Consider the following 16,828-nt stretch of genomic DNA (forward strand, 5'->3'; position numbering starts at 1 on the left):
TCTCACTTTTATGAGGGTGACTGAATCTGAAAATGGCTATGTAGACAAATATTTATGCCCTTGTAAAAAGTAGTATAAACAACTGTCTAGATGATATTGGGAAGGAACAAAGGATCTAAACTGAAATCCACTTTTAGCTCTCAAACTTCCATTTTTATTCACTCTTGGTATTTAATGATGACAGTAAGTATTCTCAGACTTAAGAATCTTTGGCTTGCCTACTACTGAGTAGGATCAATGCCTGTAAACAGGACTACTGCCCATAAAGAACAAGAACTTTAGGAACTGAAGCTACTATGGTTAGAAACATTAGTTCTTTAATTACAAAAGAGAAACATGGAAACAGGCTTACAGCGTTCTAAGGTACAAAGATCACTCTCAACATTTTGTGTTAAGGCAGAGACGCTTGCCCAAACTGCTTCCAAAGTTTTGCCTCCCTTAAAGTTCAATTAGGACCCAGCAAAAACAGTAGAAAGGTGCAAGTTTCTTGGCATCAGTGTTAATTTTCTTAATATTTTTGCTGCTGTTTTAAAGGTCTTTTGAACTTTTATGTAAAAATAAAGCTATGCACAGGGGGACATGAACACTTCTCCAGTTGCCGAACTTTCTTCCAGGTTCCTTGGCACCGAGAGTTGCCAACTGCTTCCCAGTGTAAGATTTTACCTCTGAAAATTGACAATAAATGAGGAGTAAAGAGTGAGTTTATAAACACTAAGAACCATAAATTTCATGTTACTAAGTTGTGCTTTATGACAAATTATGCAACAAGATTAGATTTGCTTAATAATGTAAGACTTTAGCTCATCTAGCTTTTATAATTCTTTTACTGTGCTTATACTTGTAAGCTCTCTAGAGCAGGCACTATATTCATTAGTATACAGGATGATGGGAATAGCCAGTTGCATAGGTATTAAGCAGCATGCACATTAATAGATGTATGGACTAAATAAAAATTTGTTCTAAATATTAAATGTCTTATTTCAAAATTACTGTTCTAGGAAGCAAGTTTATAGATCTGAGAGGACAGTTCCAGATCAGTATCTGGCACTACTAAACCTGAAATCAGACTTAGATTATGGCAGGAGGTACACCTGTTAAGTAACAGTGTCTGTAACTGCTTAAAGACCTCATGCACTACAGAAGTTGCATCATTCCTTCACAATACTGAATAAAACTTTCAAAGCACTAAACTGATACTGAAGTTTACTGTACCAGTTTTATCTAGGTTTTAAATACATTAGTTCAAATGCAATTTCTGTGAGAACTGAAAGGCTGAATCTTCTGAGCCCTGGAGGTGATATGAAATGTTTCCCTTTTTTTAGGTATAATAAATGCAGCTTTTAATGTGACCTTGAGAATTCTTAAATTCTGTGTTAGGTTTTGCTATAGAACAGACAGCAGAAAAAATGATTTCTCTCTTTACCCATCTGCATTATGGCCATCTCCAGAACAACGATGAGTGTCAATATTCATAGCTGAAGGCTGGCAAGCTACGCACACAGTATGTCCTTCTCGTAGGTACTGCATCCATTGAGCATATGGCCGATTCTCCAAAGCACAGTGGGGTGAAAGGGATTCAGTTTTAAATTCCACACAATATCTGCTCGGAAGGATAAAAGATTTTATTGACACATAAGTATTAAATTAGTTATAATAGTTAAAGCACAAGCTAAATTTACACTTAATGTACTTATCACATAGGTGGTGTTTGTGAAGTGCAAGTTAGACCTATTCATTGTTAAGTCTATTTGTGATTCCTACCCAATTAATGGATTCTTAAAAGCATTAAGCAAACTATTGCTCATTCTATGCCCAAGTCCTTTGTATCCAAGTGCTTTGTATCTCACTCTCTGGTTGTGTTCTGCATTCTTAAATTATGTTGAAAAGCACATCTCTTAGAAATCTTAGGACCTCTTCTTTTTCCTTCTATGACTGCTAAAAGAGAAAATGAAAAAGAAGTTTTTAAGAATACCTATTGACTTTATTGTTCTGGGCAAAGTAGCACAGGGCAAAGCGTTTTGAGCATTACAGAGTCAATAGTAGCTTCATTTAAACAAACTTCATAACGTATTGGTAAGCAAATGATGTTTGTACTGCTTTTATCAATCAGTGTTAAGAAAAGCCCTTGGAAGTGATCACATTCAGCCAATCTTGTTTGCTCAGAGATCTGTCTAACTTACAGATAGATTTAACTTTGGTTTAGCTGTACTTATTGTTGGCTTTCAAAAAGCAGCTGTCCTCAAATTTTTCATGACCCCAGTAAATATCTAATTCAGGGCAGTTAGCAAGTAATAAAAAACAATATCTGGAAATGCAAATGAACTACAGAAGAGCAAAACAGTAGAAGCTATAGCTTATTTTTTAATTGTTGCAAGTTTGTTAATATTTTTGTGTGGCCAGCTATTTTATTTTGAACAAGATGGTCTGCATGTATATGATAAATAGATTACCCAACTTCTTCTTTTTCTGAAGACCAGAGAGGAGATGCTGTTCGTTGTTTTCTTTCTTTACCGTATTCAGAGGTAGTTATGAAAGCAGGGACTGAGGAGGAAAACAGTTATAGTAAGGCAGCAAGGCATAGTTCAGTCATATTTTAATTACTGTAACAGTGGGTGAATGAATCTCTCATGGGGTCGTATAAGCTGATTCTGACTGGCTTCATTGAAAAAGTGATATAGCATTGGCAACATCCCCTTCAACCCTGTTCGCTACATCTGAGTTCTCTCCTTATTCAGAAGAAATAGAGGAATGAGCACAGTCTAGACTCTGAGGAAATAGGATGTGCTGGAGTTCTACAAGAGCTGGGTTTCCTGTTTTGTACTGAATTTGTGTTCTAACTTTGCACAGAAATAATTTGATACTTACTGAGGGGCTTAAATCAAGACATTGAAGGAATGTGTGCAGCTTAGTTGTTTACGTAATAGAAATTCATAAAAGCCTGAACAGGAAAAATAAGTAAAAACAGAAGAGCAAGTAGTGTGATCTGACAGTAAAAAGCAGGATTTTGAATTTTATTTTTAACCAGCTAGCTACAGATAGTTGCTTATTTTCTGTGCTTTGACAGTGAAAACTTAAGGCTATAATGGCAAAAGGTATCCAGAAAAATCAAAGAGACTACCATGTTCATGTCCGCAGTCCTTTCCCTGGTGAGTCAGGTATTCCAGGCAGCCAGCCTTCTCTTCTAGAGCAGGACAAGGTTCACCACTGTTTTTAGGTTCCTGTTGTACATAGCGTCTACGCATTCTCAAGTCAGGTTTACATTGTTCTGCACAGCCACTCCAGTGACTCCACTCCCCCACAACGCATGGAAGAGCTGCAAAGCAATATTGAAACATTACTAGCAGTGAAGCCTTATATTTCTTTCCTAGTTTCCTTTCCTAGTAAAGGAAACCATGTTTGGTTTACCTTTCTTTATATATATATACTTTTATTCATGAGGTTTTAAATGCTTTTCTAGGAGTTTGCATCTTCAGGTTTAACATCCCATCCCTTGTCTGGGGAAAGAAACAGTTCCTTATGGAAATTTCTTTCCTTGTTCTCTCCTCCGAAGCACATGGTATTTGCCACTGAGAAAGACCAGCTCGTGGATCTAGGTCAGCAGGCTGACCTACTGTGGCAGTTCGTGAACTATTACGTGAAGTAGCAGAATTCAGGAAGCCTTTCAACCTTCTTGATTCCCCTCAGATTGATTTCTAAACCCCTTTCCTCAACATTGAAAGAAGTTCCACTGCTGTAGCTTTAGTTTCCCAATTTTAATGCAGACAGTCCTGCTCCACTGTCCTTGTTGTGAAGGCAATTTTGGTAAAAATTTTGGGTTTGTTTAGTCTCAGAGTAATCCAGGGATGTGTGTAGGGTTGTATGTATATCTATGTGTGTGTGTATGTACAAAAAATACACATTATATACACATACATATATATTTGAATGTACATTAAAAAAGGTCCTCTTTTGCTTATTCCCAACTATAGAATAGTCCATTGATACTGAAATTTTAGTTTTCACATATCACAAGCTTCCTCTGAACTTCACCCAAGTGTGTTCTAAATTGCTGTAGGAAAAGGGCCATTATTTTGAAAGTGAACTTTGAACCATAAGAAACTATGATTCCCTCAGGTAGAGCACCAATAGCATAGGTACCACGTACTAGTTTGTATCTTTGGTCCCTCCTAAAGCTGCCTAGTAGTTACATGCATAAACAAGTTCTTCTTTCATCTGTTAAACTGGCATATTTTAGGTCAGCTCATTGAAGGTCTCAGATGAAGAAGAAAGAAAAATGCATTGCTTTGTATTCTATGCTAGTTTTCTGACAACTTTTCTAACTTTTGGCCCAGCTATGGCCTTTCACACCTTTTTTGTTAAAGGACGTGCAGATTTATGTACATATTCCATAAAAAAATTAAATGAATCATCTTCTCATGTAGAGAATGAACCCTAATTTCATATTTGTCAATTTTCATAACCTTCAAGGAGAAATGTAGATGATACAATAAACATGTTAGCTTAAATACTGTCTTGAGATTCATATTTAGAAATGCTCAGATCTATCATATCTGATATTCACTAGACATTTCCTTCCTTATTTTATTCTCTGCAGTGCATCTAATAATGATGCTTCTTGTATCTCTCCTATATTCTCTCTATTCATCTATCCAAAAATGCATGCTCCTTATATCTCTCATTTATATTAATTATGATAATCATTCTTCCTATCTATACTTTTTCATTCCCTTGCATTTCCCCTTTGTATTCTGGCAAAACGGTAGCTCTGTCATACCTTGCAAATATAAGCACAGACAACATGTCAGACAGACATCTGGAGATATTCTCTGGAGATATTCAAAACGCGCCTGGATGCAATCCTGTGCAATGTGCTCTAGGTGACCCTGCTTGAGCAGGGGGGTTGGACTAGATGATCTCCAGAGGTCCCTTCCAACCTCAACCATTCTGTGATTCTGTGAGATGTCCCAGGTGAATACATATAATCTACTCTGGAAGAAAAGATTTTGCAGCCTGATTGCCAGAATACAGAAACAGGTGATGGATAATTTTTCCTGAGTAAAAAGCTGCATAACAAACAAATCTTTGTTTTATATACCCATTAACCTTACAGTATAAAACACAGTCATTTGACATGTTTCCATGAGAACTGAACTTTCCTTCCCTGAACTTTTCTGGTGTTCATCTACAGGAACACTAAGCCCCAGGTTTTGAAAACTGTATGGCCTACTGATTTCACTTTTAATAGTCAAAATGTATAGTACAGTTCTTCAAAACTGTACTCAGTCCTGTCTGGCTGAAAATGAGACCTTCATATCTAAGCTGTCACATGATTCAAAGCATTCCTGCCACAGCAGGCAATGCTAACCACTGAGGAGCAAAGTGTCTTCCAGTCTCTGTCATGGTCCTAGTAAGTCTGTGTTTACTTTTCAGTGCTCTCCATGTGGCACTTTATAGACATTACAAAAGGTATTAGGGGAGCATTTGCAAAAATATTCTCTGCAGCCATGGGCAGAAAAACAGGTCACATCTCCTATCTCTAGTAATATTCATAGCATGCATTTTTCTGTGAATTGTTCCTTATCCACAAAACCCTGTGGTGCTTATCATAACCCAGGCAATGTTCCTACTGCCCAATGCCTACTGTACTGCTGCTTTTGTCCATAAGGATGTTTTTATACATTCTGAAAATGAGCAAAATCCAAACATTCCCTCAAGCTTTGAGGTTCTACAGCTCGTCTTAAGAAATCCCTCTCAACTAGGGTCCCAAAACTAGTACTGTATTTCCCAGACTCTTTAGTAGCTGCCACTCACTTAAGAACTATTTTGTGACTAATGTGTTATACAGAGAGTCAGAATATCTTGGCGCAGTCTCACCATCTAGTGTGACCAGCTAGTGTGACTGTGAGGAAAGTCATTCAATTCACATCTGCTTCAGCTCCTTACTAGTAGAGATGAATTCCTTTCTTACTAAAACCTAATCCTAGTTTGTGCCTCTGCCTTTGCCATATCACCTCTCATTACAGTCCTCTCATTTCCCCTGCAAGGCTCTTCCCGCACTGCAATTCACTTTCCGATTCTTTTCTGATATTCCTCTGGTTTCACATTTCCAGGCTGTATTCTTAGCTGTTTGGGTATAAGAGCCAGGTTGCCTTATTGAAAGCTCTGCTTGTCTTTTTTTCTACAAGTGTTACATCCTATTCTTTGGGCTGCTGTTCTGCAGCAAGGACTCCTCAAAACTCCTCAACGCTTCCACAGTGCACTTACAAAAAATATCCCCTGGATAAAATTGTTACAGCTTGTGGAGATTTGACAGAATCACAGGTGTTTTATTTCTAAGCAGTGACCATTGTTTTAGAAGCAAATGAATGCAATGTAGAAGTCCTACAGGGCATATGTGACAATTTAAAGGTTAATCCATTGGGTCACACACAGGCCATTAAGGTAAAAAGCCTGTGTCTGCTTCTTCAGAGGGTTTGAACTGAAAAAATACAAAAGGAAGTTTGTCTTTTATAATCATTACCGTGCTTACAAATTTTTCTGTAAGATGCAAAAGAGTTGTCAAAAGCAAAGATTTTACCTGCTCTGGAGTACTGCTTAGGATCTTTTTAATCTCATTCCCTTTTACAGCTGAGCAGATCAGCTGAACAGATCTACAAAATCTGCTAAGCAGATTTTTAAAGCAGTTGAATAAATGCATCCAAGGGAAAAGCTTGGCCTTTGATTGAAAATAGCAATATTTATATTATCATTAATTAAAGCTACTGCTTAAGTAATAGTAATACCTGTTTTTCTTCTTGGGTTTTTTGGAATCATTCCTTCATAAATAATTCTGTAAGCACTAACAGCTGAATTTTTAAGACTCTGCATCTATATCTTATTCATCAATAATTTAAAACCAAGGTCTTTTGACTGTGTTTATTTTCATGGAGGTATCTCCTAGAGGACTGATTCAGAGCCCTGGGAGGCTGGATGAGGCTCTCTGGGAACCAGTGGAGTGAATACAATCCCTCCAACAAGGAGCTTGAAGCCTATATAGCCTAGGCAGGCAAAGCAGTAAAAGACAAGAGAAATGACTCGCCCCTGGCCATCCATCAAGAAGAATCCACTGAGGATAAACAGTCATTTCTCTATCCAGGGAATCCTGGACCTAGCAGGCCATTTAATTTGACAGGCAGTTCATTCCCAGTTCATTCCCCTTTTCCTGCAAGCCATCTGGGAAGGCCTGCATTGTTTCAGACTGAGCCCCATCTTCCCCACCTGGCAGTGCCCGTGTCCAGAGGGAACCACCCTGCTCAGGCAGCAGCGGGAGCCCCAGAATTACTGTATGCGAGCAGCGCGCTAGCGGGTGAGCGGATCAAGGCTGCGTCAGCCACATTCCCCAACCATGAAATAAGAGAAGCAGTCAAAGCCGCACAGCACTGTGTACTAGTCCATGCTGCTTTCCTTAATATCGTTAGATGCTTTTTGTCCTGGTAAGCTTACTTTTTCAATAAAATTATGATTTAATCTCATGTAATTGAAATACTATTACAGATAGCCTTAAAGAAAAAAAGGTAAATATTTTAGTTTCCTATTTCCTGATACTGAAATACTTCAGTTCTTCAAAGAGTTGTTTTCCTTGCACATTGCAAATAGGCTTAAAATTATTTTCTATGTAGTATGAAACACATTTTACTTTGCATTCTCCCTCCTTTAAAGGTGAGTCTTCAATATGGTACTTAGGGAATGAAGCAAATTCTATGTTATAGTCAATGGTTGTGATGCCTTCTGAATTTTTTTGAATTATTCCTCTTGTTCTAGTCAAAAGAAGCTTTTTCCATTTTCCAGTATGCTGTTTCCCATTAGCTTGTAATGCGAACATATCACATGTTTTGGATCCTATTTTTTTCTATATTTTCTGATTACAGTTTAAATCCCCGGGAAGCTTTACAGCTTAACCCCTAGTTATATTCCTTTATCAGTATTGAAGATAACTGATGGGAGCAAGCTAGTCATTCAGAAAAATATTTCATGCCTTCTGGGATTCTGTCAATGTGAAACACTGGGAAGAGGGACTAAAACATCATAACCTCTTTGGTGTGTGTGACTTTTTATAAGACACAGAAATTGCTGGGTTTGCTCTCTCACTAAATGTCTAATTTCTTGGGGCACTACAGACAGAATAAAGCAGATAGATAAAACCCCTGAAGAAGGCTGCCCTGAAGATACACTTATCACACTATAATAATTCCCCTCCTTTCCTCTCACTCTGCACCTGTTCTCACCAAACTTGTACTTTTTAAGGGCCTGATAGCAATAGGAGTACAAGTGACCATGGCTGCTGTATCCCATGTTCTTGGCCACTCTGCAGCTTTGCCTACACTGCCCAAATAAAACAGAACCAAGGAGCAGCCATGGGCATTGAGTCACTGACTGTCTGTGCTGCTTAACTGTCATCATTGTCTGGCATTTCCTCCTGCTTAAAGATAAGCACCTTCCCCGACAGCTCCTGGGCACGATTTGTAGAACAGCACAAGAAAATACTACAGAGAAGACCGCACCAGGTCTGGCTCCCTTTGCCATATGGCGATATCCAACATTGTGCCATCAAGCATTGCGCTCAGACACCTCTGTATGCCCTCATGCTGTACCCCAAGGCACATAACACATACTCTGTGGCTATGAAAATACCACTCTGACATGTTTCATCACAACCCTCAGACACTTGTTTCAGACCTTTTGAACTAAAAAAGAAAAACAGTGATAGTAAATATATCTTAGGGCCACCCATGGGAAACCCTGGACAAGTGCTACATATGGCATGGACATAACAGTCTCTGCCACCTGGCCTCATGGCCACAGAACAGTCCTTGTCCCATTTTATATGATAGTACAAGTATAGACATTGATGCCTTGTCACACAGCTTAATTTTACCTAGAGCACCCAAAAGACAGTGGATCTAATCTAGCCATTTTCCAAATCTTTTGACTCTGTTCCAATTTGGCTGTACAAATGATCTGCAGAAATAAAAATTTCTATGTAATTTTAATCTCAGATTAGCACCTTGATATGCAGATAATATCAGGTCTACATCACACTTTCCATGCAGAAAACTCCCAAAGGGATTGCCTAGTTGCATAATAAAGGGATGACTTCACATCTTGCTGAAATGAACTCAAATTGACAGTCAAACACTGGTGGTCTGCAGAAATACATGGCAATTTTATGATCATAAAGATTTAGAACGGGAAGTATGAATTGGCTCAGTCATGCGAAATAAAAAGAATATTGGGTCGCTAGAATGGAATTTAGCCAGTGGGCTGATAATGTCACTCTTGCAGTCAGTACCCACAAATCATTAAGGGACAGTACATTAGTTTGTGCCTCTTTGGAAAGATGTCAAATTCTCCAACATGACAGAGAATGGATCCCAGAGCTGACATAAAAGGAACAGTGCCATCTCTTGAAATACAAATTAATGTATCAGGAGACCACTACCTATTTCTTTATAGCCCTCTGTCCATCTTATTAGTGGTCCAGCCCAGTTAACAAAATGATGGTAGACAGCAATTCATTGAAAGAATAAGGATTGATTTGGAAGAGAGACATGAGAAGCCAAAAGACCCTGAAGGACAGGCATTGCGCTCAGGTGGCTGGGACCAGGCTGTTAGGTGAAGACCCCAAAGAACATGAATCACAGAATCACAGAATTGCTGAGGTTGGAAGGGACCTCTGGAGATCATCTAGTCCAACACCCCTGCTCAAGCACGGTCACCTAGAGCACATTGCACAGGATCGCGTCCAGGTGGGTTTTGAATATCTCCAGAGAAGGAGACTCCACAACCTCTCTGGGCAACCTGCTCCAGTGCTCTGTCACCCTCACAGTGAAAAAGTATTTCCTCATGTTCAGATGGAATTATCCATGTTTCAGTTTGTGCCCATTACCTCACGTCCTGTCGCTCGGCACCACTGAAAAGAGTCTGGTCCCATCCTCTCGACACCCTCCCTTCAGATACTTGTACACATTGATAAGATCTCCTCTCAGCCTTCTCTTCTCCAAGCTAAACAGGCCCAGCTCTCTCAGCCTTTCCTCATAAGAGAGATGCTCCAGTCCCCTAATCATCTTTGTAGCCCTTCGCTGGACTTGCTCCAGTAGGGCCACATCCCTCTTGTACTGGGGAGCCCAGAACTGGATGCAGTACTCCAGATGGGGCCTCCCCAGGGCTGAGTAGAGGGGGAGCATCACCTCCCTCGACCTGCTGGCAACACTCTTCCTGATGCACCCCAGGATACCATTGGCCTTCTTGGCCACAAGGGCACATCGCTGCCTCATGCTTAACTTGGTGTCCACCAGCACTCCCAGGTCCTTCTCTGCAGAGCTGCTTTCCAGCAGGTCAACCCCCAACCTGTCCTGGTGCATGGGGTTATTCCTCCCCAGGTGCAGCACCCTGCACTTGCCTTTGTTGAACTTCATGAGGTTCCTCTCCGCCCACCTCTCCAGCCTGTCCAGGTCTCTCTGAATGGCAGCACAGACCTCCGGTGTATCAGCCACTCCTCCCAGTTTTGTATCGTCAGCAAACTTGCTGAGGGTGCACTCTGTCCCTTCATCCAGGCGAGTGATGAAGAAGTTGAACAAGACTGGACCCAGTACTGACCCCTGGGGGACACCGCTAGCTACAGGCCTCCAACTAGACTCTGTGCCGCTGAGCACAACCCTCTGAGCTCTGCCATTCAGACAGTTCTCAATCCACCTCACTGCCCACTCATCCAACCCACGCTTCCTGAGCTTGTCTATGAGGATGTTATGGGAGACAGTGTCAAAAGCCTTGCTGAAGTCAAGGGAGACAACATCCACTGCTCTCCCCTCATCTACCCAGCCAGTCATTCCATCAGAGAAGGCTATCAGATTGGTTAAGCATGATTTCCCCTTGGTGAATCCACGCTGACCACTCCTGATCACCTTCTTGTCCTCCACATGCTTGGAGATGGCCTCCAGGATGAGCTGCTCCATCACCTTTCCAGGGATGGAGGTGAGGCTGACTGGCCTGTAGTTCCCTGGGTCCTCCTTCTTGCCCTTTTTGAAGACTGGGGTGACATTGGCTTTCTTCCGGTCCTCAGGCACCTCTCCTGTTCTCCATGACCTTTCAGAGATGATGGAGAGTGGCTTAGCAATAACATCCGCCAGCTCCCTCAGCACTCATGCGTGCATCCCATCGGGGCCCATGGATTTGTGGGTGTCAAGTCTGCTTAAATGATCTCTAACCTGATCCTCCCCGACCAAGGGAAAGTCTTCCTTTCTCCAGACTTTCTCCATGGTCTCCAGGGTCTGGGGTTCCTGAGGACTGGCCTGAGCAGTAAAGACTGAAGCAAAGGCAGCATTCAGTAACTCTGCCTTCTCTGCATCCTTCGTCATGGAAGCTAATTAGTCCCTTGGAAGTTCAAAGATGTACAGAAGAATTACATCACTATCCTGTGAAACACAGCTTGAGTGGTTGGGTTTTTTTTTTCATTTAAAGCACTGAGAACTATAGAATTTTTCTGAGTCACCCTGTATTTAATTTTTTTTCCATGAAACCACCTCCAGAACAAAGAGGATTACAGTATCTTCACTGAAGCACTGCACAACATATGTTCTAATGTATATGAATCTGCAGATTTTCTGAGTAATCACTTTCATTCAAATGACAAGGTCATTCTTTTTTAAGGCTTTTTTATTGTACAACATTTTCTATTTAAAATGTTCTCTATGTACAAAAATGCTCTTTCTTCATTGTTAGAACTGTAAGGAAATTTATTTTAAAACCTTTGGACATAGGTTCAGCATCCCACAGACTTATGCCAAGCCATCTATTTATAAAGTATGAAACATATGACAATTTTTAGGCATGATGGAATTTAATCATGGTGTTGGCAGCTTTAAAATGTCCTTCCTGTCATTGGTTTCTATTATTTCAGAGTGTTGTTTTTGTATTATTCCTAACACATTTCTTGATTATTTATTTTTGAAGATATGGGCATGTTACACTTTCCCCAAATACTTTGTCCTGTTAAATATTTGCAGAAGGATGAAAAGCTGGTGCAGAAATCACACATGGTGACCAGGATGACAATAAAGCTGTAGTACAAGAACAATTTATCTATCACCTTACTTCACATTTTTGTTTTCAATTTTTGAACCACATTTAAACAATAAATTATTTCAGAGTGAACTATGCACATAAATAGACACCCTTGGTTTCATTAAATGCACACATGGGCAGAACTTAGAAATGCTGAAAGTGAAACCTCAAAATCCAACAGGAACAAAAACTAGCCTAAAATAAAAGTATTTTTAGGCCATACTTGTCTATGTTGATAAAAACTCCCATTGGAACTATTTAGAACTTCCGTTTATAGAAACTTACTGGCAGTTTGCAGTAAAAAGTATATCTGGTCATGTGCCTCTAAAAGGGTAACTTCTTGTGATCAATTTTGTAGCTGTTGGATGTATGAGTCATGGGAGCCACTCTCCTAGACTAGGAGGGTCAAACCTAGATCAGGGCTGCCAAAATCCTGTCGTCCCGCACTGCACCCATGCAAGAAGTGCTGCTCCCCTTGCTGCGCTCCCCCTGGCACCGGTGCTCACACCGCCAGGCCGTGAGCCAGTTCCTGGAGTTAAACCAGCGAGAAGCTAACACTACAGAAAGCACAAATAGTTTTCCTGCTGGTTTAGCTCCTGGACTGGCCCACCGTAAGACTGTCCAATTCCAGTGCTGGTGCCGGAGAGAAAGAGGGAAGGAAAGAAAGAGAGAACATGAGAAAATGATGGATACTCCTACAGGATGGGCTGGGGATTTCAGTGAGAGACAGAGGTACACGGCAATCTTAAAATGAAGCCCTTTTGGTTCCTGGTGGGCAGCTTCTTCCACGATGGGAGAAGAGATGCACATGGGCAATTCCCTGAGAATTCATCTTCCTACCCGTGTCTAGAATACTCACTGTCCACACAGTGGACAACAGGGAGACAGCGCAGACACTTCATATATCACACATTTCTAGGCAACTACCACCATGCTTGAGACAAAAAACACCATTGCAATAACAACAAGGCATCTGATTGAAGTCATGATAAGAAAAGTGTCTAAACTGGCACCTTTCAGACACAAGATTAAGCTTCTTTTCGGAGTTCATGGAATTCTTAATAAAATTTTCTGTGCTTCACAGCTCTGTTTTAATGCTAGCAGTACATATCTTTATTAGTTTTCTCCTGTTATATTTGAATACTATTTGATTTATTGCAAAGATGCAATATGCTATGACTCTATGACAAGGAATTATCTTATCAGTGCTCCCCCTATTGATTTTCCTCACCAAAAGATCAATACATAAAACAATGCCAACTTTAAGAGATGCTACCAGGCACCCTCTGTCAGATCTTGTGGCACACAGCTTCTTCCCTTCTGTTATTATCGAAAAAAGATGGTCTACGGGTCAGAGGACTGACCTGATTTTCTGTGGAGACCTGGCATCAGAGTCCTGCTCTGCTCAGTCTTTCCGCGCAGCTTCACATCGCTTAGGACAGGTCTACGTGGCCAGACAGCTGTATTCCCCCCCCTCTGAGCCAGGTGAAAGCCAGCCTGGGTCCCAAAGCTGCATAGCTCAGTACTGTGCTGAGCCTGCTGATAAACCCTAATTCGCAGGACTGTTTGGCCGAGACTCATGGCATTTTGGATCTAGACTGGCTTGCATCCAGCCACCTCCACAGAGATGTCAGACTGTCTGAGGACTAGTTCTGCACCTGTAAAATGTCGGCAGTGTCCCACATTGCAGGCAGAGGGAGAGAGAACAAATATTTCAAAGACCGTGAGACATAAAAGTACAATGAAAAGAGGGGGTGTAAATGCCCACAAGGCTGCTTGATCCAGTTTGGTAGAAGTGACATGTAAAATCACAGAATCACAGAGAGTTAAGAACTGTCTTCAGGGAGCTTTCTCCTATCCTTGCCAATGCTCATCTGGGAGCCAGGCCTTCCCAGGCAGGTTGCTGCGGGCAGGCTGCCAGAAGACCCTTCTCACTCGTCCCCTGCCTTCCATGCGGGCCAAGGCCTCGTCCTGGCTGACTCCTGCCCCTAGAAATGAGAACAAAGTCTCATCCTGGGGATTTCCCCAGTTATTTAATTGACAGTCATTTGGCAAGACATGAGGATGCAGCTCAGCGCGCAGATGGAGCTAAATGCATCTCCCCATTGTCTCTGTAGTCCTACATCCCTATTGTAAGTGATGAGATTAGATCATCAGGGAAAAGTAAGGAACATTGCTTTTTAGAGGGAAAATAACTTCAGGTCGGCAAACTTCAGGCCGTGCACTCCTGCGGACCCAGAAACCTTGCAAACATCTAGTGTGGGAGCACTGCGAAAAGAGTCAGTTCTCACTTGTGTGCTTGCTGCTGTGTTCACACAGCACCAGCCCGGTCCCTGCTCCTGCCCCTGACCCAAGGCTGGTGATACCGGTGAGGAATTCATCCTCCTGTGGTTTACAGGCTGAAGAAGTCCCTCTCAGCTGAGACCATCACCACACACCCACTTTCCAGCCGCAAAACCCAGGACAACTTTCAGCCTGCAAACCACCAGCAGGCAACAAACTGGTAAAAGGGATGGGAGCGCCCAGGGAGAACCCCAGCCCCAGCAGCAGCCAGCCCCAGGCTGCCGCCCCCTGCTCGGCCGACTCGTTTGGGGCTGCGGACGAGACCGACCCCGCAGCTCGCCCCGACGCCGGCCCCCGGCCCGGGCGGGGGCAGCTGCGGCCCTACCTGGGCACGCCTGGCCGTGGTCGTGGCAGCAGTCCCCGGCGCGCCGGCAGCCTTCGTCGCAGAAACAGGTCCCGTAGCCCCCGTCCGCCCTCCAGCCCCTGCCGATGCAGGCGGCGTCCCTGCCCTCGCAGCACTTGCCGGCCGCCGAGCAGCCCGCCCCGGCTCCGGTCTCGGCCCCGGTCTCGGCCCACAGCGGCCAGAGCAGCCCCAGCCACAGGGCGCCGGCCAGCGCCGCGCCGCCCATGCCCGCGCCGCGCCCGCCCGCCCGACGTGCGGAGCCGCCCGCGCCGCGCCGCCCCGGCTCCCGGGCGGCACCGAGAGCTCCCGCGCCGCGTCCCGCGCAGCGCCGCGCAGCGCCGCGCCGCCCCGGCTCCCGGGCGGCACCGAGAGCTCCCGCGCCGCGTCCCGCGCAGCGCCGGCCGCACCCCCGCCCCGCCCCGCCCCGCCCGCCGTCCCGACGGGGCGCGCTGCCGCCGCGCGGGGAACAGGCCGCCCGGCGCGGCGCGGCGGCCGCAGGAGCCCCGCGGGTGCTGCCGCCCGAAACGGCCCCGCCGCGGCCGCGGCGCGGCAGAGCCCTGCGCGCCCGGCCCACAGGCTGGGGGACCGCGACGGCGTGTCCCCAGCAGTGACCCGCGGTGCTGCCCCAGCGGCGTCCCCAGCAGGGACCCACACAGCGGTGTCCCCAGCAGTGTCCCCAGCAGTAACCCGCACATTGCTGTCCCCAGCGGTGTCCGGCACAGCAGTGACCTGCATAGCAGTGTCCGCAGCAGTGTTCCCAGCAGTATCCTGCCCAGTGATGACCTGCACAGTTGTGTGTGTCCCCAGCAGTGTCCCCAGCAGTGTCCTGCACAGCAGTAACACGCACAGTGGCCCCAGAGCATCCCATCCACCTCCACACAGCCCAGCAAGCAGAGATCGCCCCAGGATGCCAGTGGTGGTTTATTCGTTCAGGTGCTTTCTAATTCTGGGGACATTCCAGTGACTTCATTAGTGCCACACTGGATAACAGCACAGAACTGACCTGCCTGGATTTAAACAACATTTTAACATCAGTGTTGCAATAGCTAGAAGAAATTAAACTCTGGCTGTCCAGGGCTGGCTCAGTGTGTCCAAGTACCCACATGTAGCAGATAATATAATGTTACCTCCCATCTCTAAGTAGCTTTGGGAGAGTAGGCAGGTCTCTCAGCTACCACCTTAGTAGCTAAGTATCTGTAAATTGAAGCATACAAAGCTAACATAATTTTGCAGTCATTTCACTACTCGCTTTTGGGATTTGGTTTTGGCTAAAATGATCAGGTCCTATTAAACTTGAAGACTTCTTGGGACTGAACTCTTAGGACTGAGCTCTCTGAGGATAACTGAAAACCAGAGTCAATATCTTTGTGTTTGAAGATGTAATTTGGGGATCCATCTTGCTTTCCTTGTGCCCCTGCAAGCACAACTTTTTTTGTCTGTTTCTGGTTTTTGTTTGTTTCTGTTTGTTTGTTTTGTTCTGAACAAAAAGAAAAAGAAAAAAGAAAAGGAAAAGGAAAGAAGGAAAAAAGGAAAAAAGGAAAAAAGAAACAAGGAAACAAGGAAACAAGGAAAGGGGAAAAGGGAAGGGAAAGAGAAAGAGAAAAGGAAGGGGAAAGGGAAAGAGAAAAAGAAAGGGAAAGAGAAAGGAAAAAAGAAGAAAGAAGAGGAAAAGAAAAGGAAAAGAGAAGAGAAAAAGAGAAGAAAAAAAGGAGAGAAGAAAGAGAAGAAAAAAGATAAAGCAAGCAATTGCTCCTGGCTGCGCGGGCGGCTCCGCATGGCGGGCGGGCGCGGCGCGGGCATGGGTGGCGTGGCGCTGGCCGGCGCCCTGTGGCTGGGGCTGCTCTGGCCGCTGTGGGTCGAGACCGGGGAGATCCAGTGTGGCACTAACGAAGTCACTGGAATTTTGCCAGCCCAAAACTTGAAGCAGCAAATAGGGTGAGATGGGGGAGTTCCTGTGGTGGGTGAGAGGAGAGCAAGACTTGCAGGCCACCTTCGTAGAAAGCTGTGTGAGATCAGGAATGCCTCTTTACGTTTTCTTTCCTA

At 43.9% G+C, this 16,828-nt stretch overlaps 1 protein-coding gene across 1 annotated transcript; it reads right to left on the reverse strand.

The window, feature by feature from the left end:
• Positions 1–295: 295 nt before the first annotated feature.
• On the reverse strand, positions 296–15,025 carry SBSPON (somatomedin B and thrombospondin type 1 domain containing). Its single transcript, XM_067290555.1, has 5 exons — positions 14,768–15,025; positions 3,119–3,313; positions 2,451–2,541; positions 1,424–1,600; positions 296–665 (listed from the first exon to the last, which is right to left on the reverse strand). The coding sequence occupies exons 1-5, from the start codon at positions 15,009–15,011 to the stop codon at positions 548–550; spliced, it is 825 nt and encodes a 274-aa protein (XP_067146656.1). The 5' UTR covers positions 15,012–15,025; the 3' UTR covers positions 296–547.
• Between the last annotated feature and the right edge of the window lie 1,803 nt (positions 15,026–16,828).

The sequence above is a fragment of the Apteryx mantelli genome, chromosome 2 (assembly GCF_036417845.1).
Source record: "Apteryx mantelli isolate bAptMan1 chromosome 2, bAptMan1.hap1, whole genome shotgun sequence".
Taxonomy (NCBI): domain Eukaryota; kingdom Metazoa; phylum Chordata; class Aves; order Apterygiformes; family Apterygidae; genus Apteryx; species Apteryx mantelli.

Bases quoted from the DNA above. Each gene is read 5' to 3' on its own strand.
- SBSPON (XM_067290555.1), bottom strand. From the start codon at position 15,011: ATGGGCGGCGCGGCGCTGGCCGGCGCCCTGTGGCTGGGGCTGCTCTGG. The intron at 2,542-3,118 runs GTAGTCTCTTTG...TTTCCTCCTCAG, and splicing joins GGACTGCGGACATGAACATG to TCCCTGCTTTCATAACTACC. The intron at 666-1,423 runs GTAAAGAGAGAA...GTCAATTTTCAG, and splicing joins GATGGCCATAATGCAGATGG to AGGTAAAATCTTACACTGGG.